This window comes from Callorhinus ursinus, unplaced genomic scaffold, assembly GCF_003265705.2.
Source record: "Callorhinus ursinus isolate GAN/ISIS: 27379988/994484 unplaced genomic scaffold, GSC_fseal_2.0 scaffold46, whole genome shotgun sequence".
In the NCBI taxonomy this organism is placed as follows: Eukaryota; Metazoa; Chordata; class Mammalia; order Carnivora; family Otariidae; genus Callorhinus; species Callorhinus ursinus.
The window spans coordinates 7,822,661-7,848,731 of NW_027397108.1; the positions used below are offsets into that span (position 1 = coordinate 7,822,661).

At 47.6% G+C, this 26,071-nt stretch overlaps 1 protein-coding gene across 1 annotated transcript in view; it reads left to right on the forward strand.

Annotated features, from left to right (window-relative positions):
• Positions 1-23,122, forward strand: part of USP10 (ubiquitin specific peptidase 10) — a 75,678-nt gene extending 52,556 nt beyond the window's left edge. Inside the window, exons 5-14 of the mRNA XM_025860529.2 lie at positions 6,040-6,131; positions 6,661-6,770; positions 7,188-7,243; positions 7,475-7,578; positions 9,938-10,037; positions 10,975-11,152; positions 13,780-13,945; positions 16,831-16,975; positions 18,756-18,821; positions 22,095-23,122. Of these exons, the coding sequence (XP_025716314.1) occupies positions 6,040-6,131; positions 6,661-6,770; positions 7,188-7,243; positions 7,475-7,578; positions 9,938-10,037; positions 10,975-11,152; positions 13,780-13,945; positions 16,831-16,975; positions 18,756-18,821; positions 22,095-22,282 (1,205 nt within the window). The 3' untranslated portion in view covers positions 22,283-23,122. The remainder of the gene's footprint in view (positions 1-6,039; positions 6,132-6,660; positions 6,771-7,187; positions 7,244-7,474; positions 7,579-9,937; positions 10,038-10,974; positions 11,153-13,779; positions 13,946-16,830; positions 16,976-18,755; positions 18,822-22,094) is intronic.
• Positions 23,123-26,071: the final 2,949 nt, after the last annotated feature.

The following is a 26,071-nucleotide window of genomic DNA, read 5'->3' on the forward strand; positions in this document are numbered from 1 at the left end:
ATGCTTTTGACCTCAGTAATTACAGTGCTTGTTGGACTTTAGGATAGGAATACAATAGTAAATGGAACTGGAGCCAAGAGTTACACCAAAACATTAAAAGCAGTTATCATCCTGGCTTGTCTGCAAGTCCAGAATAATTCACTTGAATTATAGCAGCAGGATTCAGTGATAGTGACAGGTGACTGTGGACAAGAATAAGGATTATCAGTATATGCACGTGCGCATGTGTGTGTTTCACTAGGCGGGAGAAGAGGAGGGAGCACACTGACATACTTTGTCAAATGTTGGTGTCTGGCTCAGTTTATGGTTACTGAAATTCTTGAGGGGGAAAGGCCCAATATATGCTGTGTTACAAAACCAAAACTTGATATTGTTTCGATATTTGTTTCTTAAGAGAAAATCCTAGATAAAATATTTTTTACAAGCTTTTATATCTTTTGAAATAGAACTATGTATAGTCACAAAATGTTTTATACTTTAAGTAATGTAACTTATTAGAGTACTGAAAACGGTTGGTTCACTTAAAGTTTCCCATAAATTTTCTTTCTCTTTCTCTTCCCATCTACATCAGTTTTTTCCCCTAGATTGATTTTTAAAGATTTTATTTATTTATTTTACAGAGGGAGACACAGCGAGAGAGGGAACACAAGCAGGGGGAGTGGGAGAGGGAGAAGCAGGCTTTCTGCTGAGCAGGGAGCCCGACGTGGGGCTTGATCCCAGGAACCTGAGATCATGACCTGAGCCGAAGCCAGATAAAGCTTAACGACTGAGCCACCCAGGCACCCCTGATTTATTTATTTTAGAGAGAGGGGGGGGGATCCCGTGAGAGTGAGTGGCGGGGAGGGGCAGAGGGAGCAGGGGAGAAATCCTCAAGCTGACTCCGCCATGAGCACAGAGCCTGACGGGTTCGATACGGGACTCAGTCCCAGGACCCTGAGATCATGACCTGAGCTGAAATCAAGAGCTGGATGCTTAACCGACTGAGCCACCCAGGCGCCCCAGTTCTTCATTTTCTCATAAGGATCATTAGCGCCTGTGATGAGCTGGCCGTCCTGCTAGGTGTTCTCTAGACACCTGTTACATTGTTTCTTGTCTTCACTGCAGCTGGGCATGGTGCGGCTTGCTGGCTCTGTTATAAGGGAGGAGAGAGGTCTTCCGTTCCAGGTTGCAGAATGAAGTGGCAGAGCCAGGCTTTGAACTCTGGTTGTCTGGTTTGTCTTCCTGGGCTCTTGTCTCCTTCATGGGGGCACCTGGAGGCTTTGTGAAGGAAGAATGACTTTCAAAGTTCACTGGGTCATTTCTAATAAGCTCGAATGGAGTCATTTACCATAACCAACAACTTTAGTCTCCAGGTGTTTAATGCACCCCCTGTACTCTTAATAAGTACTTTTTGTAGGCCACCCACTATCTCGGGTCAGTGAGTAATGATCGGCCTTGTCATGAGTGTCGTCTAAAGAATAAGGGCAGGCACAGATGTCTCCTCTTAGTAGCAGAAAGAGCAGTAATCATTCGCAGAGGGGTTTGGGGTCCAGGGGCCAGTAGGAGATCTGCTGGAACCTTGGGATGGCAGGATGAGGCTGGGACAAAGAAGGCCTGGAAGTTCTGTTACCTGGCCAGGGAGGACTCAGCAGAGCAGTGAGCAGTGTGAGGGAGTTGCCTGGAAGGAGCTGCACACCTCTGATACAAGGTGGAGTCCATGGTGCCTGCTGCCATGGAGGAAGGCCATGTCCTGCTCTAGGTGCCTTCAGGGAAGGCTGCTTCCATTCTAGTCTGTCCGTCTTACTTTGAGAGTAGTGTTTAGGCTAGCTGGAAGACACTAACGACAGAGTGACACTCTATTTTAGCTTATGTAAGACTTTCCAGTGTAGAGAAAGTTTTTTCTAGAATAGTAGCATAATGATTAAGGAAAGTCTAGATTGTTCAGTGTTCTCTGCATGTTCTGAGTCTATAAAGATACTAATCTACAAACTTATGACTATTATACCAGAGGCTCTTTTTTAAAAGATTTATTTTAGAGAGCACTGAGAGAGTGAGTGAACAGGGGGAGGACCAGAGGGAGAAAGAAAATCTCAAGCAGACTCCCCACTGAGCGCAGAGAGCCCAAAGCGGGGCTCGATCCCCGGGACCCTGAGATCACGGCCAGAAGTGAAATCAAGAGTTGGCTGCTCAACCGACTGAGCCACTAGGCGCCCCGTACCAGAGGCTCTTTTATTTATTTATTTATTTTATTTTAAAAATATTTATTCGAGAGACTGAGAGAGAGCAAGAGAGCATGAGAGGGGGGAGGGCCAGAGGGAGAAGCAGACTCCCTTCTGAGCGGGAAGTCTGATGCAGGACTCAGTCCTGGAACTCCAGGATCATGACCTGAGCCTTTCAAAGGCAGACGCTTAACTGACCCACCACGTACCCCTGTACCAGAGGCTCTTTTGGAAGAATGTTAAAGACTTGAAGCTAGTTCAGTACATTCTCTGATAAATGTCCCGAGTGTCATATTGTTCCACATTGTGTGTCTGAGTTTTGGCCTTGTTCATTTTGTGGATAGATGGCTATTTGGAATGTTTTGTTACTTGCAGTTATTGAGCAAACCACTAGGTGATGCTGAGAGACTTGAGTTTAAGATTGTAGAAACCAAACAGTGAAACTGCTTTTTTCCTGCCTGTTCCTTAAAATAAGTGAACCCAAAACAATGGCAGAAGCTGGTATTGCTTCAAGGGAAGGGTTGATGTAGAAACTAAAGGTTTCTGTCCAACCAGTACACGCTGCTTCCCAGATAAATGATGGAAAGAAGTCAGCTACTGGTTAGTTTTAAATTGGATATATTCTGATTCCGTAGGCTTGAGTGTTTCACCCTGCAGGTGTGCGCGTTATTCTGGGCATGTAGCTCAGTAACAAACCTAAGAGGAGATGCGTTTTCCTGTGGAGCTTAGAGCAGTTAGTTCTTGATATTTTTGCACCTGTTTCCCTCTTGAGAATGGAGTTGGCCTTGTCATAAGTTATTTTTTTTTTGTTTCATAAGATACTAATTCAAAGTACTTTTGACCAGCTATAAACATGTTTTTGAATCCGTTGAGACAGTTAACACGGGAGGGAAGTTTCAGACCTTATATTTCAGTCCCTGGTCATTTTCTTTCCATTTTCCTTCAGTGTCTGTACTAAGTAGGGATTACTGTCCCTAAACTACGCACCCCTCCCGTCTTTGCCCCTACCCCCGCCCTAGAAGATGTTGCTCTTTTCCTATCATCAGAAGAAATTGAGGCTACTGTTTCCTGTGTTCCCCCACCATAAACTGTGGTGAGTCTCCCCTTCCCGGCTCCCTCCCTCACACAGTCCTGTGAGCCTCTTAGTGACCCCATCCTGTCTCACTCGGGCCTGCTTCAGGCGGCTCCACTCTGTGCTTCCCTCTTTGGAGCCCTAGAACCTGTTTCCACCTCCACTACGAATTCAGACTGCCCTGTCCTAGATGGTACAGGTTCTTCTTTGCCTGTCCCTTAGACATGGCTGGTACTTAGGACTCCTGACACATCACTCCTCTTGACATATGTGTCGTCAGGATGTATAGTGCCAGCCCCAAGTTTTGGGGGGGGTGTGTGTGTGTGTGTGTGTAGATCTGTTACTTGCTGCTCTATGGGTGTAAGTACACTGTTGACTGGTGTACTCTGGGTACCTCTTATCAGCGCCTCTGAAACTAAACTTGTGATCTCATCACTGTACAAAACAAAAAGAAACCTACTCCTCCGGATGGAAGGCACCATCACCCCAGCCAGGGCCCTTGTGGTGTCAGCTGCTGTTTGCTGTCGTTGGCCCCTGGCCGCCTCACGGTTTCTCCGGTCTATGGATTGGGCTGAGCATCCCCTCCACGGATCCCCCTTCAGCTTAGCCTGCACTGGGTTTTCCCTTCTTCACTGGGCCATAAGCTCTCCTGCCGCAGGGCTGCCTCTTAGTCACCTCTGTGCTTCCAGGACCCAGTGCCCAGGCCGGGCTCAGCGAATGATAGTGGGTCATTTAACAAGAGGTCCTTGTGGTAGGAGGGCAGTTGATTTTGAGTCTCATGGTTATATAAAAACTTGATATGACTGTAGATATAAAAGTGCTATGGCAAAGATTCACAGGGTCATGCTAGAGTACTCATTTGGGATTGATGCTTATTTGAAAATGCACAGATTTTTTTTACGGAGTAATTATATTAAATAATTGCCAGTCTTTGGCACACACTGGAGAGAGTGGACTGTTGTGGCAACATGCGTCAGAGACAAGTGGACAGCTCCATTGTAAGTGGGAGGTCTCAAGCCCGTGAGGCAAGTTAGTACAGAAACCTTTGAGTGAAAGGGTGGTAGAGCGGAGCCTGTTTACCTTGTGAGAGGGAGTACAGACCTGGGTCCCATGTTTGCTCGGGTGCACAGCCTTTACCAGTTCCCTAACCATCTGGACCTCTGTGTTCTCACCTGTAAAGCGAGGAGGATAACCATGTCTCCTTGTTAGGGTCGTGAGGATGATTATGAACAGTGTAGATGCGGCCCCCCAGCACAGTTTCACCACATGCCTCCTACTGTCTGTGCTGGGGGTGCTGCACGTGGAGCTTGTAGTTCAGTTCTCACTGATGTGGTCCTCACTGAAGTCCGGTACTGTGCCCCATGGTAGGAGAGAGATGAGAAGAGCTTTATAAGTCCAGACTAATTGAATAGATCCCATTGGGGTTTTTTGAGCCTGTAATGCTTTACTTTTCATAAATGGGAAAATTATTCTCTGTGCTTCCTCAGTTAGAGGAAAGAGGGCATTTACTCTCAGAGGAGGGAGGGAGGGAGGGAGTGTGTGTATGTGCGTGCATGCGGACATTAGAATTTTGCAAATTAACTTCTTCAGCGAATGCTTAAGTTTGAGACCTCCCAGTCCAGCTGTGTTTTGGAATTGAAAAGCTACTTTTGTTTGAGTGATGCCTTGGATGGATGCTGGCATCACATGTACACGTACTTACTTTTTCTTTTCTGGTACACAGTTTAAAAGTAAAGGGAGGCAGTGTGGAATGGCCACAGATCATGGATTTTAGGCCCTGGCTGCACTACATAGCTGCTGAGTGATCACAGGCAAGCTAGTTAACGTTTCAGAGACTCCGTTTCCTTACTGGCGAAAGGGGGATAGTTGTGGTTCTCCTGGATTACTAAGGATTAAGTGCAGCCAGTTTACAAGCGTAAGTTGTAAAGTGCTTGTTGAGTGTAGAAGGTGTCCATAACTTGTAGCTGTCACTGGTACAAGATTCATAATGAGACATGGGGAGACTTTGTCTTGTTTTAAAGCATTTCTGGAAAAAATATTTAAAGCATTTAATTAAAGTATTAAAGCATCATATGAACATGGCATTCACATCTTCTGAAGGCTGTAGAAAAGAGGGATGTCAGAGGATGGATCTGGGGATAAACGTGTTTCTAAATGGAGTAAGGGCATTCCGTCCTCCAAAACATTCCATAAATTGGAATTCTATTGAAAAATACAATTTAGTATGAGACAGTTGTCTCGAAAAGGAGTATTGTCCCTCACTGAACAGTGGTCTATCGCCCACTGTGGTGCGTTGGGTGCCCTAGTAGGTGCTGGGGGTTCCCACTGGCTGAGGCTAGGGTTCTGCCTGTGGACTCCTCTGTAGCTGGTGTCTGAGGGCCTGCACTGTTAGCAAGGCCCGCCTCGCCCTCAGCGTGCCCGGGAGAAGCCTGTGTCTCTCAGATCTCTTTCACCTCTGTTAGCCGTGTATCTCAGTCTTTTCTGCTTCTCGTTAAAATAGTTGTTGTGTTCCGCAGTTACATTCCCACAGAAAGATAAATAAATGTTGGTGTTCTTTGCGGGGGGGCGGGGGAGATACTTTTTAAAATTTTTAATCCGTAGGTATCGTACCTGGTGTTGGACAGCATGCAGCTTCCACACAATGTGCCTCCTCTTTGGATATGTGGTCTCTCGAAGGGGTTTTTATCACTCCGCCAGAGTATAAATTTACTTCCATGTTATTCACTAGATGTCATTAACTTCTTTAAATATGCTTCTTCACTCTTTCAGAGTTACTGGAGAATGTAACCCTAATACATAAACCAGTGTCATTGCAACCCCGTGGGCTGATCAATAAAGGAAACTGGTGCTACATTAATGCTGTATCCTTCTCAAGTGCTGTCCCCAAGGCCGGCTGGCTGCACTTCTCTCTTCCTCCCGTGCCTTTGACTTCGTGCAGCTGCAGAGGGGCCTCTCCCCTAAAGTTTGAGTCCAAGAACTTGGTTCCTTGCTTAGTCTGCCTACCTTGCTTATAAACAGAGTTATTCCTGACCGCAAAAAAAGATGATTGTTGACTGATGAGTGACAGAATCAGGCGACTTTTATTTTCATTAGCATGGCCCTGATGAATGGGGCAGCGTGTCCACTTACAATTGGAAATGTTTTAATTGGTTTATCTTGGTCGAATCAAGTTTTTGTATGTAAATGCTGATTGCAGAGTAAACCCTTATGTGGAAGTCACAGGGCAGTTATCCTCATGGTTATTTAGTTTATTCCTTTTTATGTTTACATATGTAAGTCTTTCAGTGTCATTGGCTTATTTAGTTTTATATGCTTTGGGTTTAATGTACCTTTCAGAAATTTGGAGTGCCTGTTTCATTTCCTTTACACTTCCTTACTGCCAATACTTAGACACTGCAGGCACTGGTTGCTTGCCCTCCGATGTATCACCTGATGAAGTTCATTCCTCTCTATTCAAAAGTGCAAAGGCCTTGTACGTCGACACCCATGATAGATAGCTTGTAAGTAAGGTGCTTACAAATGTGTTAATGGGCTGGGTTTTTACACCTCTGATAATTTGAACTCAAATGGTTTAGCAAGGTTCTTAATTTCTTGCAAGTGAGTCCTATAATTTTATTTTTTTTAAATGTACTGTTGTTTTTATGTGGAAGTTAACCAGAAATGGAATCGGAGCATTGTTTGTGTTCTTCAGATTCAGTAATGTAAGTGTAGTGTTTACCGGTGTGTGTATGTTACATAAAATGTACCAAACCCTTACAGAGAAAAGATTGAAGAACTCACTAGCTATTATAGCATTGGTTACTTAAAATTTGCCATCTTCATACTAAAATATTCTACTTAGCCATCGAGGCTCTTTAGTAAAAGTATGTCTTTTTAAAAGAAATGTACTAAACTTTTGTTTTCCCCCATGTTTATAGTGTTCGGCTAATGAATGAGTTTACTAATATGCCAGTACCTCCAAAACCCAGACAAGGTGAGTAAAAATGAGGTCTTCATGCCCATTACATATGGACTGTTAGGAGATAAGATGACTGACTGTCATAAGTTCGGTCTTGTTGGAAAGAAAATGTCTTCAAAATGCGAGATGTTACACCTGTGCTCTTCTCAGCACTGCGTGCGGGTGGAGGGGAGTTCTGGTCATGCTGCTTTTCATCATCTTGACTTGGTTTTCATTATGAAAATCTGTGTCCTGTTTCCACTGCAGCTCTTGGGGATAAAATCGTGAGAGATATCCGCCCTGGAGCTGCTTTCGAACCTACGTATATTTACAGACTTCTGACAGTCATCAAGTCGAGCCTGTCTGAGAAGGTTTGGCATTGCTCTCATGTAGCCCGTAGAAAGGTGGCCTCTTGCTTCGATCTGTGCCCGCACCATTGCCTGTTCAGTGCTCGTTCTGCGCTGTCAGTGCTGGGGTTGGGTGGGTCTTCAGTAGATCTGGGCCTGTTAACGGGGTCAGTTGCTTGAATGAATATTAAAAGTATCATCAGGGCCAGCTCATGCGTCATTTACTGTGCACCAAGTACTCTTGTAAGTTCTTTCCATATGTTAGCTTGCTTAACCCCGTGAGTAAAGTGTGGTTGTCTCCTTTACATTTGAGAAAAGTAAGATCCTTGTCCAAGGTCACACAGCTCCTAAGTACAGAGCCTGGCGTTACAGTCAGCTCCTTAATCACTGCGCTGCCTCTTAGAGTTTGGTCATTGTGCCTGGAATCGGGGCAGCCTTCAGGAGAGCTCAGTCTTCATCATACTCACACGTTTCTAGTAGCTGCTTGCCTCTTTCATCTACATCTGTGGTCATACGCTTTGCTCCTGAAGGCATGGGACCGAGGGCCAACGAGGTCTGTGTAGAGATTGTGATGAGTCAGTATAAGCATTTGAAATGATGTTTAGGGAAATTATTCAGAAAGAAAAATCATCAAAACAATTGCGTTAAAGCTGAGTAAAGCAATACTGAAGCTCCTTGTTCTGAGGAAGGGTGAATGGCCAGGACAGTGTAGCGGGATACCACCGGGGTGCTTTACTGCTCCTGTTGTAGCTGTTGGTGCTTAGCTCGAAATTTACGTTTCCCAGGTAGTGAGAAAGGTACAGAATGCTAGGAATGCAGAAATGGATTAAACTGTGCCCTCTGCCCTCAAAGACCTCACCTGTCCGATAGGGGAATTAGATCTATCATCCAAGGAAACAGACCTGCAAGAGAAGTACTAAAATAGATGCAGACGCCGATGTTTTAGAAGCCAGAGGAGGGCCGTCCAGCTCAGGTGGAGGCAGAGGTAAAGCAGTGAATTTTAGGGGGGCATCCTGTGGTCAAGCCCCACCGAGATCCTGCTCCGAAGTTATGTTCATGGAGAGAGGTGTCTTTCAGAGTTACATGAATATTGGCTCTGTTGGGTCCCTCACGCCACCCTCCGATTTAGTGATTCGATGGAAGGACTCACAGGACTCAGAAGCTGTTGTTCTCACAGGATTTAGTGCAGGGACACTAAAGCAAGATCAGACATCCATGGGAAACCTTGAAACTCCTCTCCCGGTGCAGCAAGAGAACGCACTTAATTTCTCAGCATCAGTGTGTGACAGCACATGTGAAAATGTCTGCTGTGGAAGTGCATGGGAGACTCCCAGGGGTTTTACCAAGGGCTGGTCACGTAGGCATCCTCTGCCTAGCGCAAACCAAAATTCCATACTTGCAGAGGGAAAGCAGGTGTGCACCATAAACCACACTGCGCCATTTCGGCATAGTCCCTTTTCACTTCTTGGAATGGGGGGGGGATCCCTCCCCAAATCCAACTTCCCAGACGCCAACCAGGGACCAACCCAGCAAGCAGGCCTTTCCAGGAACCGTAGCCTCGTGCCTGCTCTGTCAACTCTTTCTGCATCTTGAGCTAGCCAGTTTCTGCCCTTTTCCACACACACACAGGGCGTACTCAACTCTGAACATCTGTCTGTTTAGAGCTGCAGTCCTGTGTGGAACACATATGCCCGGAGACTGCAAGAAGACGACCTTGAAAATCCTTGGAACATGTGGTTATTCTCCAAAGAATGAAACGGGAACTAATCCCAAGATTATAAGACAAATAAGTGACTGTTGCATGACTCATCTATAAATGATTTTGCTGGTGTGTGTGTGTGTGTATACAACTGTTAGCTAAATCTTTGAATCAATAGAGCTTTTCACATATAATTTGGGTCCTTTCCTCTATAGTTGCCCATCATCAAAAATAGAAGGAGACACACAGGGCTGCTATTCACAACTCCTAGTGTGACCGTTAGCCCCTGAGGTTGTGCACTGTGGTGGCCCTAGACCTCTAGTTCCTGTTCTTCTATTTCATGTCAACAAGAGAGCAACTGTTAAATAACTTTTTTTTATCAGATAGGTAATGTATATTTATTGTAGAAAATTTAAAAATACAAAAAAACCCCCAATAAATAAAAATCCCTACTCATTCTGTACTCAGACATAAAGGTGTACTTGCCCCCCCCATCCTCATTCCTCTCAGCCTACCCATTTCAGTGGTCCAAAGGAGAGCTCATATGATTTTGGGAAACACTTTACATTAAATCTTGTTGAAAATTTAAGAGGAGACCTAGTCTGAATATGCAGGTATAATATTCCCTGCAGTCCTTGCATGGTGATCAGTTAAAATTAATGTGCTCACATCTGGCTTTTTCAGGGTCGACAAGAAGATGCTGAGGAGTACTTAGGCTTCATTCTAAATGGACTTCATGAGGAAATGCTGAACCTAAAGAAACTCCTATCACCAGATAATGAAAGTAGGTTGTGGTCTATTTGCCACAAAACTGTGTGAGAACTTTTCCTTAAGAATTCCTTTTGAGGGGCGCCTGGGTGGCTCAGTTGTTGGGCGTCTGCCTTTGGCTCAGGTCATGGTCCCAGGGTCCTGGGATCGGGCTCCCTGCTCGGCGGGAGGCCTGCTTCTCCCTCTCCCACTGCCCTTGCTTGTGTTCTCTCTCTCGCTGTGTCTGTCTCTGTCAAATAAAATCTTTCAAAAAAAAAATTCCTTTTGAACAGATGTCACCTGCTCATGTAGTATGTTGCTTTCCCCCCACCCCGGTCATTGACCCTTCGAGTCACTCTCTCACTAGGGCGAGTCTGGTATCTTTACATTGCTTACTTTATAGGCCATTGCGAATGTTCTACTTGGATAAATTAAAATATATCCAGAACCTTTGCTTTTTTCCCTTCAACTCTTAATTAGGAAAATGATGAAACATACAGAAAAGCTGGGAGAATAGTTGGTGAATACCTGTATCAGCGCTGGATTCTGCGTCTGCTAACATGTCATGCTTTGTCTCTCTGTCCCCAAGCACAGTTTCCTGAGTGACACAAATTAAGTTGCAGATACCAGTTCGCCCCTAAATGCCAAAGCATGCATTTCCTGAAGATGAGGATATTCTCCCGCATGACCAAAGCCCCTTATCGAATTAGGAAAACTGGCTTTGATTACACCGTAATGCCTACTTTCCAGTGCACCTTCAGATTTCTCAGTTCTAAGCATGCTGTCTTTGGTGGTTCATGCAACCAGGGGTCCAGCGGATGTACGTGCTGCATTTGTTCTGAATGTAGGACACACCCTGATTTCACTTTTAAATCTAACTCTGTGCAGGTGGCTTATGTAGAACCTTTCTTTAAAACTTTTTTTTTGCTGTTATTGTTGCTGGTGGTAGTTTAAGTGAACTGTCTCCTTTTCAGAACTCACCATTTCCAATGGACCCAAAAGCCACTTAGTGAATGAAGACGAGCAGGAAGAACCAGGCGAAGGAAGTGAGGACGAATGGGAGCAAGTGGGCCCCAGAAATAAGACTTCAGTCACTCGCCATGCGGAGTTTGTTCAGACCCCAATCACTGGCATTTTTGGTGGACACATCAGGTTTATGCTTTTCTGGAATACTTTAGTGCTTGCCTTTTTCAGGGTTTGGCCGTTTTACTGAAGGGGGAAGGTATAAGACGTGTCTAAGAAATTTTGGACTCGATGGCTTGCCTTTACGCCTCTGTGCCCACTCTGTCCCTGCACTTCTCTATGCTTCTCCTGCCTAGTGCTTTCCCTGCTCCCGCCCCGCACGGCCCCTCGGCACAGGGCGCTGGCCCCTAGGGCTCGGCGGCCGCCGGTCACCCCTGCTCCCTCACTCCGTCAGCAGTGCATTCCCTCAGGCCAGCTGCTCACCCCTAGGTAGGAAGAGAAAGACTTAAGTTGAAATACATGTTTTGTGTCTACTGGAGGAATATTAGGCGCCAGAACCAAGGGCGCTAGAAAGGTAAGGGAGTGTGGAGGGAGATAGTTCTACGTAAAGGGGCACATGGGACCTCCTAGAGTGCCTGGGCCCCTCCTCTGTCCCAGTTCCCGTAAACCAGCTGCTCCTTGCTCTTTCATGACGTCCTTCTAGAAGGCTTTTATTTGATTGCGTTTGGAGCTGTTCAGGACCACCGTGATGTGGGACTCAGGAGCATGGGGGCCGTCTCCAAGGCTGTTCAGTCATACCAAGTCCCAGAGGGCCTTGTTAGGGCAGGATTTCCTCTCAGAAGGCCTCGAGTTGTATCCTACAAGGGTGGTTTTTTTAGTGAGACTCAGTCTTCGCTTGTCCCAAATACTTTGTATCCAAAAGAAGTAACGCCCTTTCCAAGGCATGGAAAGTTAGTTCGGTCTTTCTCTGCTCTGATACAACTTAGGTTGAGCCCCTTTCAATAGGCTAATAAAACCTCAGCATGTACACTGGCTCCTTCACAAGCCAGTCAGTGCTGCTGTGTCGGACAGGATTCACAAGCCAGTTATGCCACCTTGTCACCCTGAACGAGTCATTTCTGTGCTCTTCAGTGTGTGCGCTAGAGCCTGTGGGCCCCTTTCTGTTCTGGACTCTCCCCACGTCAGCCTTGTGGTCAGGTGTGCTCTGGGGAAACGCCCGGCCCCTGACCGCTCCCGCTGTAACTTGCTTTTGCCAGATGCGATTCCTTGGGCTGGGCCGTTTTGGGAAGGGAAGCGGGGATCCAGGTCAGGTGACAGCAGTGAGAGGAGGCTGTCCTGTGCCCTTAGCTCTGCATTAGACCTCTGATGTTAGCATTCGTGGGCTGGTCCCTTAGGGATGGGAGAGAGGCTGAAGGAACAGCCTGGTGGGTATAATAGCAGCGCCACACCCGGCCATAGGTAGAGTATCAAAATTGCAAGGCCACTGAGGCCAACATTCCGGAAGAGCCTACACATGTTTGAAAATAACCAGTGGGAAAAACCAGAATCCACTTTGGAGAAATTTCTAGCTTGGCCTGCGTGGCTCTGCCAGGCCTCTAGCCTCGGTGGTCTTTTTATGTTGAAATTGATTGTTGATATTTTTGAGAAACGATAAAGCAAAGATAGGAATTATTTTTTATAATTTAGGAAACTTCTGTGTGCAGTAGCCATCATGAAGTGCTTCCTTGTTTAGACAGCTGGAAGGTTTTTCTTTTAAAATTCACCCTCTTTGGGTGGGTTTTCACTTTCCCCAGAAAAACCAGCACCTTTCTTCACCTTTCCCCTCAGCCACGTGAGTAAAAAGTCCAGGATATTGGAGTCAAGAGGACCGCCTCTTGGTTCCCTCACCAGTTTTAGTACCTTCTGCTCCCACTGCTGCTCTCGGAACCAGCGGAGTGGCTGTTGCTCCCACGTCCGGACACTCGAAGGGAGGGCGCGTCACGGTGCATCCTGACACCGCGCTTTAGGAGAGCAGCGTGTGAACAGGACGCCCTTCAGCTTGCTCTTCACGGCGTCTGCTCCATAAAGCCTCAGTACCCACGCACACCCATTTGATTCTGTTCATAAACTAGGTCACTCAGACTGCAGAAATGGAATTCCTTGTTGAGCTCCTGGAATGTTTCCTTGCTGGGGCTAGATGAGAGATGGGCCGAGCACACAAGTTTTACTCAGAAAAACTTAGAAAAAGAAAAATGAAATGAAAATCCAGCTAAGAAAACAAGGTTGAATTGGCACCCTTCTTCTTGAGGGTGGTAGGTAGCCTTGTTTCCTGGAATGTTAACTTATTTTTTATTACACACACCCTACTCCTCTTCTTTTGTAAGTCACTTTTGTAGGGGAAAAGTGCCATTAAACATACTCTGTTTGCCTTGGGGTTTCCTCTGTTTTATCAGAAGAGGCTGTGATACTTTGAGAAAACGGAGAGTGTCAGCATTTCGAGGCCACGGCAGGGTAGGCGCATTTACTGACTGGCGTGTGAAATAAAGTCTGGAGTGCAGGTGAAGGAATTGGGAGGGTGGACTGTGTTTTCTTCTAGCACGCTTGTGCTGGGAGAGCGATCGGCTGGTGCATGGTTGCTAGGAACACTTAGGAGGTGGTATTTAGCAGGATTATTTTTAAACTCAGTATATTTTTGTCGTTTCTGTTCTCTCTGGTTTTCTGAAAATGATCCTGAGCAGTCTCATGTTCAGTCAACACCTCTTCCCCTGCCGGCCCGTCTGAACAGAATGGGAGGAGTGCTCTCTCAACAGCGTTCTGTCTTTGTCTCTGCCTCCTAGGTCTGTGGTTTACCAGCAGAGCTCAAAGGAGTCGGCCACTCTGCAGCCGTTCTTCACCTTGCAGCTGGACATCCAGTCCGACAGGATCCGGACAGTCCAGGACGCATTGGAGAGCTTGGTCGCAAGAGAATCTGTCCAGGGTTACACCACAAAAACCAAACAAGAGGTATACTAGTAGTTGATGTTGAACGTTTGTGCTGAGGCACTCTGGCATGGTGGAAAGAGCACAGAAGAGCGAGGACAAGTGCTTTCGCATTCTGCCTCTTAACCCCATTGCTTAACTGTTTTGGACTAAAAGCTTCCACATTTTTAGAATGAAATGGTTGAAACAGATGCTCCTAGTGACCTCCTTTACCTCTAAACCATGTAACCCGAGGTAATGATCATTGGGATTATTTATCCTGAGCTACATTTAATTTTCTGGTAGTCTAATCATGATGTGGAAAAAAATCAGTACTACCTCTCACAGAGGCCAAATAGCTTCTTTACATCCCTGTCATAGAGCACAGTTTCCTGAGATTAGTTAGGAGAGAAGAGGGATTCCAAACATAGCTATTTTGCATTTGATGGTAGGTCTTCAGGGACATCAGCGAATAGAAAGTAGCTGTTTTCATGCCTGTTAGTCTTTCATTTGATCTGAAAAGGATAAAAGCCTGAGTCTTTTAGTGTTCCGCAGTCAAGGGAAGTACACCCTCATGGGGTGTACTTGTCAGCCGAGTCAGGGGACAGGGAGAATATTCTGCTCTCGGAGAGCTTACTGGCTCCTGGGGTCCAGATGTACCAGCTGACGCCTGTTTTCCACTCTGTGGTCGATGGGGGTCTTCTCTGCTGAGATGGTGCTGGTGAATGCAGAAAAACGTACCGGGAGGGCACTGCAGGCTAGCTAGGGGCAGCGCTTGTGTGAACAGTCCCTCGTGTCCCTAGGGAGCTTGCTGTAAGGAGACTGTGTGGCAGCTGAAGGTGCACGAACAGTGGTTGTTGCCACCACCTTCAGAGCCCAATGGGCCTCCCCTGGCTGGGTGGCTCACACTGGGAGAGCAGAGCGGAGGAGGACGTGGAGACCCTTCGGTCCATCTGGGGCCTCCTGCTTGGACTGATCAAGCCAGCCTCTTGGGAGATCCACACGTAGTTATGCCTAATCCTCCACCATGTTTTCTGACTTGCTTCCCACGGGCGCTTTTGTTTAAAAAATAAAAGTGGTAGGAGCGAGAGACAGAATCTTGGCACTTGGCTTAAGTGAATAAGCTGAGTCTGGCGGTGGAACTTAATGAGAAAGAGTGGGTATTTGTTTTGGGGGAGGTTGGTTTGTGTGGCTGCTGTGGCTCCGGAGGTGGCGTCGCTGTCCTGGCCCCTGTGCCTCTCTTCTCACTTGCTTTCCTGTGGGCACCCGTGGGGGTTGTTGGGCTCTCCTCCTGCAGGTGGCTTTCTACCTTTCCCGGGCTGCCAGGAAAGCCCCCTCGCGTGGCGGCTTTCCTCTCGCTCCTGCTGCAGTTAGCTGCGGACTTCGGGGAGGGTGCAGATGAGATAGAGGTGGGGGGCGTGAGGAGAAGGTGGCTTATTCTAGATGGCAGGTGGCGGAAGGGTGCAGGAAAGAAGAGGCAATTCAGCGGAGCCTTGAGGAAGAAAATGGAACTGCTCACTGTCCCGGCTCCGTGGTGGTGGTGGTGTGTTACCAGATCAAGAGCAAGAACACTCAGAAAAGCAGATATTTGAGAAAGGAAGAGTTTAGACAGTTCGTATGGGGTGGGGATATCTGGAAAGAGCAAGTACCACATTTTCTGGAATGTGATTTCTTTAAACTTACTTTCTAGAATACCTAGTTTAATATATTTATATTTGAAGGTCATAAGACTTTTTGCTGTGGGAACACACAATGAAGGTCCATGGGAAAATATGATTATACAAAATACTTGCTGTATAGAAAAGGTCTGGTTTTGTTGGACGAAGAAAAGTGTGTCTCAGTTTGTCTGGAAACCCTAAACACATGGAAGAATTTCAGATTAGTCACTTAATGAATTGCCTGAAAGCTTGAGGTCAGAATCCTGGGTTGCCAACACTGAGAAGCATCCCAGAGACACATTGGTCCAACTCTCGATTCACAGATGAAGCTGGAGTCCACTTGTCAGAGTCCTGGTTTTTAACTGTTGAGCTGTAGCCACACTTTTCCATCGTTCACACATTCTTGTTGGGTGTGGAGACACCAGGATACAGACACAGGATGGGAACCTGGAGGCGTGTTGGGTGGTCCCACACCTGGGGTCAGAGTCTGGATGGGAAGCCAGGTGCCCATTAAGACACCCCCACCCAGATGGGTGTGTGGTCTTCCAAAAGCTTTCCTGGCTTCTTATCTGTGCAATCTTTTGGATTGTGACTCAAACAACTATTGGTGTCAGAAGTATTCTTCATGTAAATACAGGAAGCATCAAAGGGTTTATAAGTACAAAGAACAGTAAATAAAGGGAATAAGAATTGTTTGTGAGGATGCGTTTTAATGAAAAGCAGCATTTGTTAGACCTGTGAAAGCATATAAGGAGCACATAAATTGATAAAACTGAAACTTGTAAAACTAATGGTTAGAAGAGATGGCTTTTGGGTTATTTAGAACACTTAAGTTGAGAAACACTCTGGCCTCAGTTTGATTAATGCTGTAGGACTTACTGAAAAGCATGTTAATACATACATAATGTAAAGTCCTGACACTTAGCTTTTTAATTTTTGTGCCAATTCGTCATGAATGTCACAGAGCAAAGGTTCTTAATGTGGAGTTCACACATGGGCTCAGGGATCCATGGGATCTTCTGCAGTTGTGTTTAGAGGGATGTTTGCCGTTTTCTAAGAGGAGTGTTAGTAGCTCTCAAAAGGCCTCTTAGCAGAAAGTTAGATTTTCAGGAGCTCCCTCCACTCAGCAAGGATTGAGCAGTGCTGTCCTGCACCCTCGGGCCATCGGCTCTCAGGGTCCTTGTATGACGGACATGCGTCTGCTGCTGCGGACATGTGTCTGCTGCTGCGTGAAGTAAGGTGCCGTGGGTCCTGCTCTGCTTTGTGCCTCAGGTGGAGATAAGTCGCAGAGTGACTCTGGAGAAGCTGCCCCCTGTTCTGGTGCTGCACCTCAAACGGTTTGTTTACGAGAAGACTGGTGGATGCCAGAAGCTCATCAAAAATATTGAATATCCTGTGGACTTGGAAATCAGTAAAGGTAACAAACATGCAGGGCGAAAGCATTCATGGTGACGGTTGTCCGGGGAATCTGTGAACTTGGCACTTAGTGTTTCTGTATAATGTCAAGAGTAAGGAAGTTCTCTTTTAGGACTTTCTGGTTTTACGTTTCTTCGTTTACAACAGACCTCTGTATTAAAATTGGCACCCAAGTAGCTCTTGAAAAATAAAGGCAAAAATGAATAAACCATATGATCTTACTAGATTAGAAAAGTAGAGATTTTGTCCATCAAAATGAGCATCATTTTTTTAGAAACGTTTTATGGATTAGTGGTACAAAATCATTTTCTTTATACTAGGTGTTAACATCTCCCGCCCAGCCTGGTGAAGTAAGCTTTTTCAGTGAAGTGAGAGAATGTTGCTCATAGGCCCCTGGGGGTTCCTCCCAGCCTCTCGTTGCAGTGACACTGGGTCAGGTCTGTGGCATTCTGTCAGCCACAAGTCTCTGCAGGTAACCGGGGCTCAGCAGCCTTGACGCATTTTGCCCAAAGCACCAGGTTCAGCTTGTCTTGGTAAAAGCGCAGCTTGAAGGAAAACTTTCCTTGAAAGTTTCGGGATTTGTGAAAAAGGTGCCATGCAGTTCTGGGCTTGATGGGGAACAAGCTGGAGGCAGATCTCAAAATAGTGAGGAGTGTGGAAAACGGGAAAGAGGTTGTGGGACCTCATCCCTGGGTTTTGCAGAGGAACGAAGCTGTCCCGTTCCCCACCCCTTGCGTCCCCACCACACAGCACGACCACGCTCCACTCCTTCCCGGGCCCAGTGACTCCAGAACTGGGGGTAGCAGGCCTCACCTGAGCCCAGGCAGGGACGCTGCATTTCCGCAGCCAGTCTGCAGCTGGCGGCTCTGACCCCTGGGCCGGGCTACTGCCCCTCCCACCTTCACACGTGGAGCTGCTTCGTTCACAGGCAGCGTGTTTTCCTGATCCCATTTGAGAACCAGAAAGGGTAAGAAATGCCAGCTGAGAATCACATGCTGAGTCATCTGTGCTGTCAGGGAATGGGGAGCACGCACCGAGCCCAGTGGCCATCCTGTGCCCCATACTCTTGCATCTTCCCTCATGCCCAGATTAACCGTTTGGACTGACTACATGGATTTTACTTACAGATCTTTTCTTGCTGGTTATATGTGTTTTTATATCAGCTGCCACTCTAAATGCTTTCTAGAAAGAGAAATGAGCTAAGGGAGAACCAGAGGCCCTGGTGGGGGTCGTGGGTGGGGAATGAGAGGGGCTGGCGGTAACGGCGGTGACGGGTCCGTCTGCAGGCGCGCTCCTCCTTCAGGTCGCCCCGGGGCCCCGAGAACAGGGCTGCCCGCCTGCCCAGCTGGTGGACCAGTGCCTCTTGGGAGAGACCATCTGACTCTCACACAGTGGAAGTTTTCTGGTCTGACTCACGAATAAAATGTTTTAATTCTAAGGTTTCCTGGGGCTATTTTGTTTTGTTGCAAAGTGGGCAGTGTTCTTCTTTTCCAGTGTTTAGAATATCTGCTTCTAAGGGGCTTCTAGCGTGAGCTCGGTGGGCTCAGTGTATTTCTTCTCTCTTTGCACCCGCTGGTTGCTGGTGACGTGCGTGGCTGCACTGCCCAACTGGCCCCCCAGGGGCAGGGCCTGCGTACCTGAGGGGAGGCCGTGGGTTCGTTTTCCTGCTTTGCCAGGTGGTGCGTGTGCATGGGGGCTATCGTCCCCTCTTTGATTCTGTCGCTCTGAGCCTTTCTCTAAGTGCTTTTATAGACTGCAGCTGTCGGTATTTTGTTTTTCAGAACTGCTTTCTCCAGGGGTTAAAAATAAGAATTTTAAATGCCACAGAACCTATAGGCTGTTTGCAGGTAAGTAAATTTGTCTCTCATTTCCTTACTAAAGCAGTGATAAAAGGGCTTATGCCCAGGCACAGTTTGGCTATAATACCACCTAATACAGAGAATAGACTTCTCTACTGCTGTCCCCATGGGGCTTGCTAAGTCCATACCTTTTGAAAATGTGTGTTTGTCCTGACATCCGGTGCTTGAAATTTGACAGAATGTCCTTTTGGCTCTAAGTTGAATCCAGTCCTTGTTTAGCATCGTATCTGTCCTTGAGTCAGAGGGGCAAGTGTGAGGCCGCCAGGCTGGCAGTTTGAGGGTGCAACCTTTGCTGCGGCCGTCGTGGCAGCTGTGGGCGGCGCTGCCTGTCAGGGCGGTACCGTGGAGCGGCCTGCTCAGGTTAGGAGAGCGGGTCCCGCACGCATGCTCCGCCGGATGATCTCCCGCAGTGCGCTGGCTCACCTGGGCTCTTGGGCCGCCACACTCTGGCTCAGAGCCCTCCGAGGGGGGGCGATGACAACCCCAGCCCCAGAACTGAGGGCCCTAACACCTCTCACCTCCTGGCCCCTTGTGTCCTTCCTTCTGCCGTCCTTCCTCTTTTATAGCCTGAGTCTTTTGGGCCTTTGAGGCTTTATGTCTCTTTTGGTAGTCACCATTTACAATGACTGTGTGTACTTTCTGGCCTTTTTTATTAGAATTTCCTAACTCCTTTGTTATCCTTCCTTTTGTGTGGGCTTTGGTGAGCCTGTCTGTAGTTTAAAATAACATGACCGTTCATTGACCCTCACACTTTTATTGAACCTTTCTACTAGGTACCTTTTTTTTTTTGTAGTATCTCATTTATTCCTCGCAGCTATCCTGAGAGATGTGTGGTGGTGTCCCCATCTTCCAAAACAAGAAACCCAAGTTCTGAGAGACACACACTCCACTCTGATCCACGGTGGCATGGCTGGGCTTCACCCTGCAACCGCCGGTCCCTCCTGTGCGTTTTGGAAGTTGGGTTGGGTCCTGATCAGTGGGTCAGGTGCCTGTGCCGCACTGGTAGGGGTTTGGCCCAGTCGGGTCTATCTTCCTGCAGCTCTGCCCTTGACTTTGTCTTCTCCCCCCCAAGGCAGCTGATCATGGGTCTTCCCCTGACAGGGTGGCCACGCACTCCTGTGGTGTCTCTAGCCCTTCCCTTGCCCTGCCTTGTCATGGAAGCCATGCCACGTTGGCTGGCACTCAGGCTCTGCAGACTGCCTCTGAGGCCGGAGGAGCTCTAGGGTCTGGCCCACTCAGGGAGCTTGGCACCGAGGTCCCAGGGGGAAACGAAGTGCTGCTTTGCTGCCTCCCTGCTGCTCTACCCCTTGAGGCCATTGCCGGGGAAGGCTGATGATCCAGGGCGAGGTGCAGGAATCCCCCGTCTCCTGCTCAGGGAGCCCCAGTGTGGTCCTGTTCCGCCTGCTGGCCGTGGCCCAGCATCTGAACTGGGGCTGTCACTTGCATTCCTGATTCCTCCTCTCACAGCTTCTGATCTCAGAAATGAGGGTACTGGATTCGATTGGTTGGAATTTTCTGTAAAATGTGGGTAAGGAAGCACTTGGTGCAAATGATTTTGATTGCGGGACCGAGGGAGCAAATGAGTGCGGTGCAGCCCAGGCCCGTTCAGGGGCTCACCTGCAGTCCTGGGGCACCTTCCTGGTCACCGGGCCTCCGCTTCCAAGACCCCAGCCGTGTGCCGTGCCTGTTCTGGAGGTTTTCAAATGGAGGTGTCTGGAAGGAAATACAGATGAGTTAGACCACAGGTTCTTTAAATCCCACTGATCGGTCGCTTTATATAAACTCTTGCCCAAGTCACGTAGGTGTTGGGAAAATCCAGAACAAAAGCCCTAAAGCAGATTTGGGGTCAGAGGGACTGCTTGTGTCAAGCCTCCTCCACGCCCTTGACGGCTGTTTGATCATTGTGACCAGCAGCGCCTGTGCTGGTCCTGCTGCTGGTTTCCTGCCTGGTCGGCCTGCAGTCTTCCGCCCTCGGGTGGCCAGTCGTGTTTGTCATGGGGATGCCCAGGGCTAGAGCCGTGGCGTCCTCTGAGCCCCGAGAGGCTGCTTTGCCAGAGAGGCTGTCCTCCCACCAGCAGTGGCCACAGGCCCAGAACCGGCTGGGTCCTCCTAAGGAGTGACCGCTGCCACCAGAGCCCAGTGACGTTCCCACCACCTAAGTGTTGTGCCTCTCCACATGACTGTCCTTTTTGCCCCTGGTGGTGGCACCCAGCTCGCCTGGCCACATTGCTGGCCCCCTGGGTGTTTCCCTCACCCAGGCTCCTGACTGCTGCCCGGGCCTCTTGGTGCTCCTCCTCACAGAGGGGAGGATGCAGCCTTTGGTGTCTTTAGATGACTTGATGGCAGCTTCCAACGGTTGTCTGTGTGTTAGGCCTTTGACTAAGGCTTCTTGATTGAATTGCAGGATATTTTTTTAAGTATCTACTTAAAAGTGGTATTTTTTTATTATTATTTTGGCATTATTTGTTAAGACATAGAAAATTAAAACGTTTTTTAAAAGGAAAAAGGGTGATGACTAGTGCCGTGTCAGTGGGGCTGCTACACAGTCAGCCCACGTCACAGCCCTGCTGTCCCTCCCGAGACGGTGGGGTCCACTCATTGTGATGACAGTCACAGAAATGCTGGGGTTCCCGGTTTTTCATTGTTTTTTCCACAGGCATATTCCTATGTCCCCAGTCCCTCTCTCTGTACATCTTATTATGATATAATCCGCTAATTATTCTTTCTAGCCCAAGTATTTAGGTTTTTCTGTTTTTTCACCATTATGACCTCTTTGTCCGAGATTCAGATGCTGTCTTTAGAGCCGTCTAGAAGTAGGATTGGCTAGCTCAAGGGCACGAGCGTTTTGGGTCTCTGGGTGGCGTTTCTGGGGGTGTGTGGTGCTGGCGGCTTGGTGGGGGCTGGGGGGTCTTTCGCGCTCTGTCCCTGTGTGCTCTCATCAGCAATGGACACGAAATGGTGGGCAGTCCTCACCCGAGGGGCTGGCATGTGGGACAGCCCCACCAAGCTGGCGTCTCTTGTGTTTGTGAGGCGTTAAACATTTTAAAAAACATCATTGAGATACACGCGTGTGACTTTATCTTGTAAATTGTGCGGAGTTTTTGATTATGTGATACAGCTTTGTGTAGTGACGTCTCTGTGTCCCGCCTGCCTCGGTGAGGGGTGTCACATGCATTGGCCTTGTGGGGGGCGGTCAGGCGGGCGCCCTTGGCTGCTGGGGTGCGGTTCTCTCACTGGGGCGCCCGCGGGCCTCTCTTGCAGTGGTCTACCACCACGGCAGCAGTGCGACGGGCGGCCACTACACCACGGATGTCTTCCAGATCGGCCTCAACGGCTGGCTGCGCATCGATGACCAGGCAGTCAAGGTGATCAACCAGTACCAGGTGGTGAAGCCCACTGCAGAGCGCACAGCCTACCTCCTGTATTACCGCCGTGTGGACCTGCTGTAGCCGCCTGTGTGTGTGCCCGACGCCCGCTTGCAGACACCGACTCCCTCTGACTTCCTCCCTCTCTTTAGCGGCTCTCTAGAGAGAAACTCTTTCTCCTTTGCAGAAATGGGCTGGAATGGAAGGCAGACGCCTCGGGGTTTGTGCGCAACAGTTCACATTCACGTCTACCTTCCAAATCAAAATCATTCGGTTCAAACAGACTGTCGCTTGATTTAAGAAAATACACAAAACCCGTGTTTCTGAAATAATGCTGATTCCTGAGTAAGAAAGGGGACTTGCATTTGATTCCCAGTCTAATTGCTTAGTAGAATAAATCCTGCACCAGCAACACTTGTAAATTTGTGAAAATGAATTTTATCTTTCCTTAAAAAAAATAAATTTTTTAATCCATCACACTTTCCTTCCCACCCTTTAGTTTTTGATAAACGATAAAAATGAGCCAGTTATCTGAGAAGAAATAGTTCTTACTTCAAAAGAAACGTAAATACAAAAAATAAGTTGCTGGTTCCTAACAGGAAAAATACATTTTAATAATTGTGCGATGAGAAGCTGCTTACGTACACAATGCAGATCAGATATTTGGAGTTAAGATGTTAGTCCACATAGATGGGTGATTGTAAACTTTATTGCTATTAAAAGATTTCAAATTGCATTCATGCTTCTGTGTACACGTAATGAACAATGGGCAAAATAATGAAGATTGATATTTCCCTAAGTCGCTCTGTTTAATTCTGCTGTCTGCTCTTCTATAATGCTGCGTCTCTAATTGTACACAGTTTAGTGATCTCTAGGAGTACAGAAGTTGTCGCCCATCAATAAAAATCACAAAGTTGGTTTAAAGCTGTGTGTGGTGTTTCTTTGACTGCAGTTGCCTCTTCCTGTCGCTGGAGTTCTGGGGGGCGCGAGGACACCCCCAGAATTACAGCGAGCCCTCCAACCAGATGAACCGAGACTCGGGTTGTACTCGTTTAATATCTCCAATGTTAGTTACTAGTCATTTGGGGAGATGGAGTTTTTGAATCTTCCAGTAGCAGAACAGGGGAGGTAAAGTGTCCCTGCGCTGTTCCTGGCCCCCACCACGGTCAGCATCACCAGAGTGGCGGCCTCAGATCACAGCTGAACGTCGTGCTACTCGGGCATCTCAGCAGCGACTCAGGCACTCCCCTTGGGTTGTGGAAAGGAGGCCTTCCCAGAAAGAAGAGATGGGGAGGAGAGGGGCCATGTGCCGTCAGGCCCCCCCTTGGTGGCTCTCGTGCCTGGGGGGCCCCCGCTTTCAGCCCATGCAGACGATTCATGGTATTGCACTGGGGTCCACAGACAAGCAAGCCTTTAACCCCAAGCTCCTCTTTCAGCAGCTGGTGTTCTTAATCATTGCCTTGTGCCACCCGCATTCATAGCTTACTCTTAAAATCACAGTCCTAACACTGTCCACTTAGCCCACTCACCTGTTGTCACCCTAATCTGATTGGCTTGGCTGACTTACAAGTTATAGTTAGGTTCTCAGTAAAACAACGTACGGCTTTTAGGAACACATGGTGTGTGGAGTCCAAATTCACTTTGGGGGAAGCAGCCCCCTACCAGCAATAACCCAGCCAACGATGACGTTGAGCTCTATCTTGGAGCACTTCGTTGAGCTCTGGGTTGTGATACTGTGATCCAGGTCATGTCCTTGCTGTGCGAATGGCTTACCTGTCCCAGTACACACCTAGCCTCTAACCCGTTCTGGTCCTTCACCCCTAGCAGGGTCAGTGGCTCTGTCGCTGGACTGTCCCTTGTAAGTCAGACTGGGTGCCCTCTCAAGAACAAGGCCCTCTGATCTGAGAATGCCTTTTCACAGGAATCTGGAACAGGAGGTGAAAGAACGTCCTTGTTGGTACCTGCTTCCAAGTCTCAGAACACATCCTATGTATCTAGATGAGAAAATGTCCCCTCAAGTACCATTGACGGGTTTCTATGCAGTCTTTAGGTTGCTAAGGCATACATTTCATCTAGGCCAAAATCCACTGGAAATGACTGAGGTATTGAGAAACTTTGAAAGATCTCAAGAGTGGTAGAGATGAATTAGTCCAGTAGGGCCTTGGGCATCTTGGTCCGTGTGCGGTGTGTAGCAATACCACATTCCTTCTGGAGGTTGCTGCCCCGTATGGGAATCCGGACTTCTCAGTTCAGCCTTCTGGTAGCCAGCAAAGGGCTCCTCCGTTACCCTTTGTGTGCATATGTCCTTTAAGATAAGCGCTAGCTTTGTTTGAAAGAGGCGGCATGTGTAATCTCACACCTGACACCTACCTCCTCCGATCCTAAGTGTACGAGACAGGTGGAGCTCCCCTATTCTCTTTGCTTGGATCAGCACCCCCGGCTGCAGACAGAATATGTCACGAGGGGACGTCAGCCCGGAATCAAGAGTTATCATTTTGTCCCTGGAGTGAATAATTGGCCCCTGGATAGAGAACAAGATCATTCTAGCAAATCCAACATTTTCTAGGGTCCCAAGTGAATTGTTATCCACGTGTTATCTGTTCTTGAGATTTTGAACTCAACGTTAAGTATTTTATGCTGCAGTGTTTAGTATTTTTGTAAGTTTCATAGACTCTTTCCCAGGTTGTAGGTCATTTACACTTCGAACTTGGACCATTAACCTTGGTGCTGGGGATAGAGATTAAGTGATTTTCCTTCATTAGCATATGACTTGTCTTTATAGGCCTCTTTTAAACCAATGTGAATGCTAGGGAACTGTTGGAAGTGTATTACAGGGAGGCTTTTCTTTAATGTGTGAATGATTACTAACATGACTTGGAAGTTCTCTTACAGGGAAGAATGTACCGAAGTTTATCTGGTTAGTGTGTGTGCCCAGTAGCCGAGAAAGTGCACCCTGTCAGAATGAGAAATGGTGGTCATCTCGTTGCCCTGTTTGTAATATACAGTTCAGTTGCCCAAGTGGCTAATGGAAGCATTCTGCTTTCATTTCTCAGCGCAGTTAGTCACATCCTCATGGTCTGATTCGTGGGTCCCATGAGCAGGAACTTTGTGATCAGCAGATGCACCATCTTCTGTCTTTCCCTTTGTGGAAATTTCTGTTTATTACTCCCATAGGCTGCTTGCATTTGACTAGGCCAACTGGTTAGGAAGCTTAAGATTGCAATCAAAGTGGGATGCTTTAGGTTAAGCAAATAAACCGGTGGGTTTAGTACTGCACAGCTGTCAAACAAAAGTGCATTATCAGTGAGTTGCATTATCAGTGTGGATACATGGATCTCATGGTCTGTTTAGTTCCTCAGGACCGGACAGAATAGCCCCGGCTTTCCTGTTACCGCTCTGGCTCGTTGACTGTCCCTAGTGAAGACCGTGCCCATTTCACCAATTTCCTGAGGGTCATTGGACTTGGAAAACATTTAAAAATGTGACTTTTAAAAAAATAGCTAGTGACCAGCAAGACCACCTGCTCACAGCCAACTCTACACTGGACATCGTGTTTTTCATTTAAAACCAGTCAAGTACATTGCTAAGCAGGCATGGCTTTTCTTAAGCAAGCCTTTTCCCTTGCTTCCTAGGATTTTTTTTTTAAGTGTTGGTATTCAACTTCTGGACTAGCCCTTCCCATCTTATTTATATCTTTTGGAGAAAAATGTATTTGCTTGAAACCTGAAATTGACCTCATAGCCCAGCTTCACTCTGTGGGGATGTTTGTTATGAATTTTGAGGAGTAAACGATGAACCAGCACCCAAGTGCTTCATCTCCTGGTACAGTCCTTCACCTGTTTGTCTGTGCCCCTCCCCCACAGGAGGGGCACC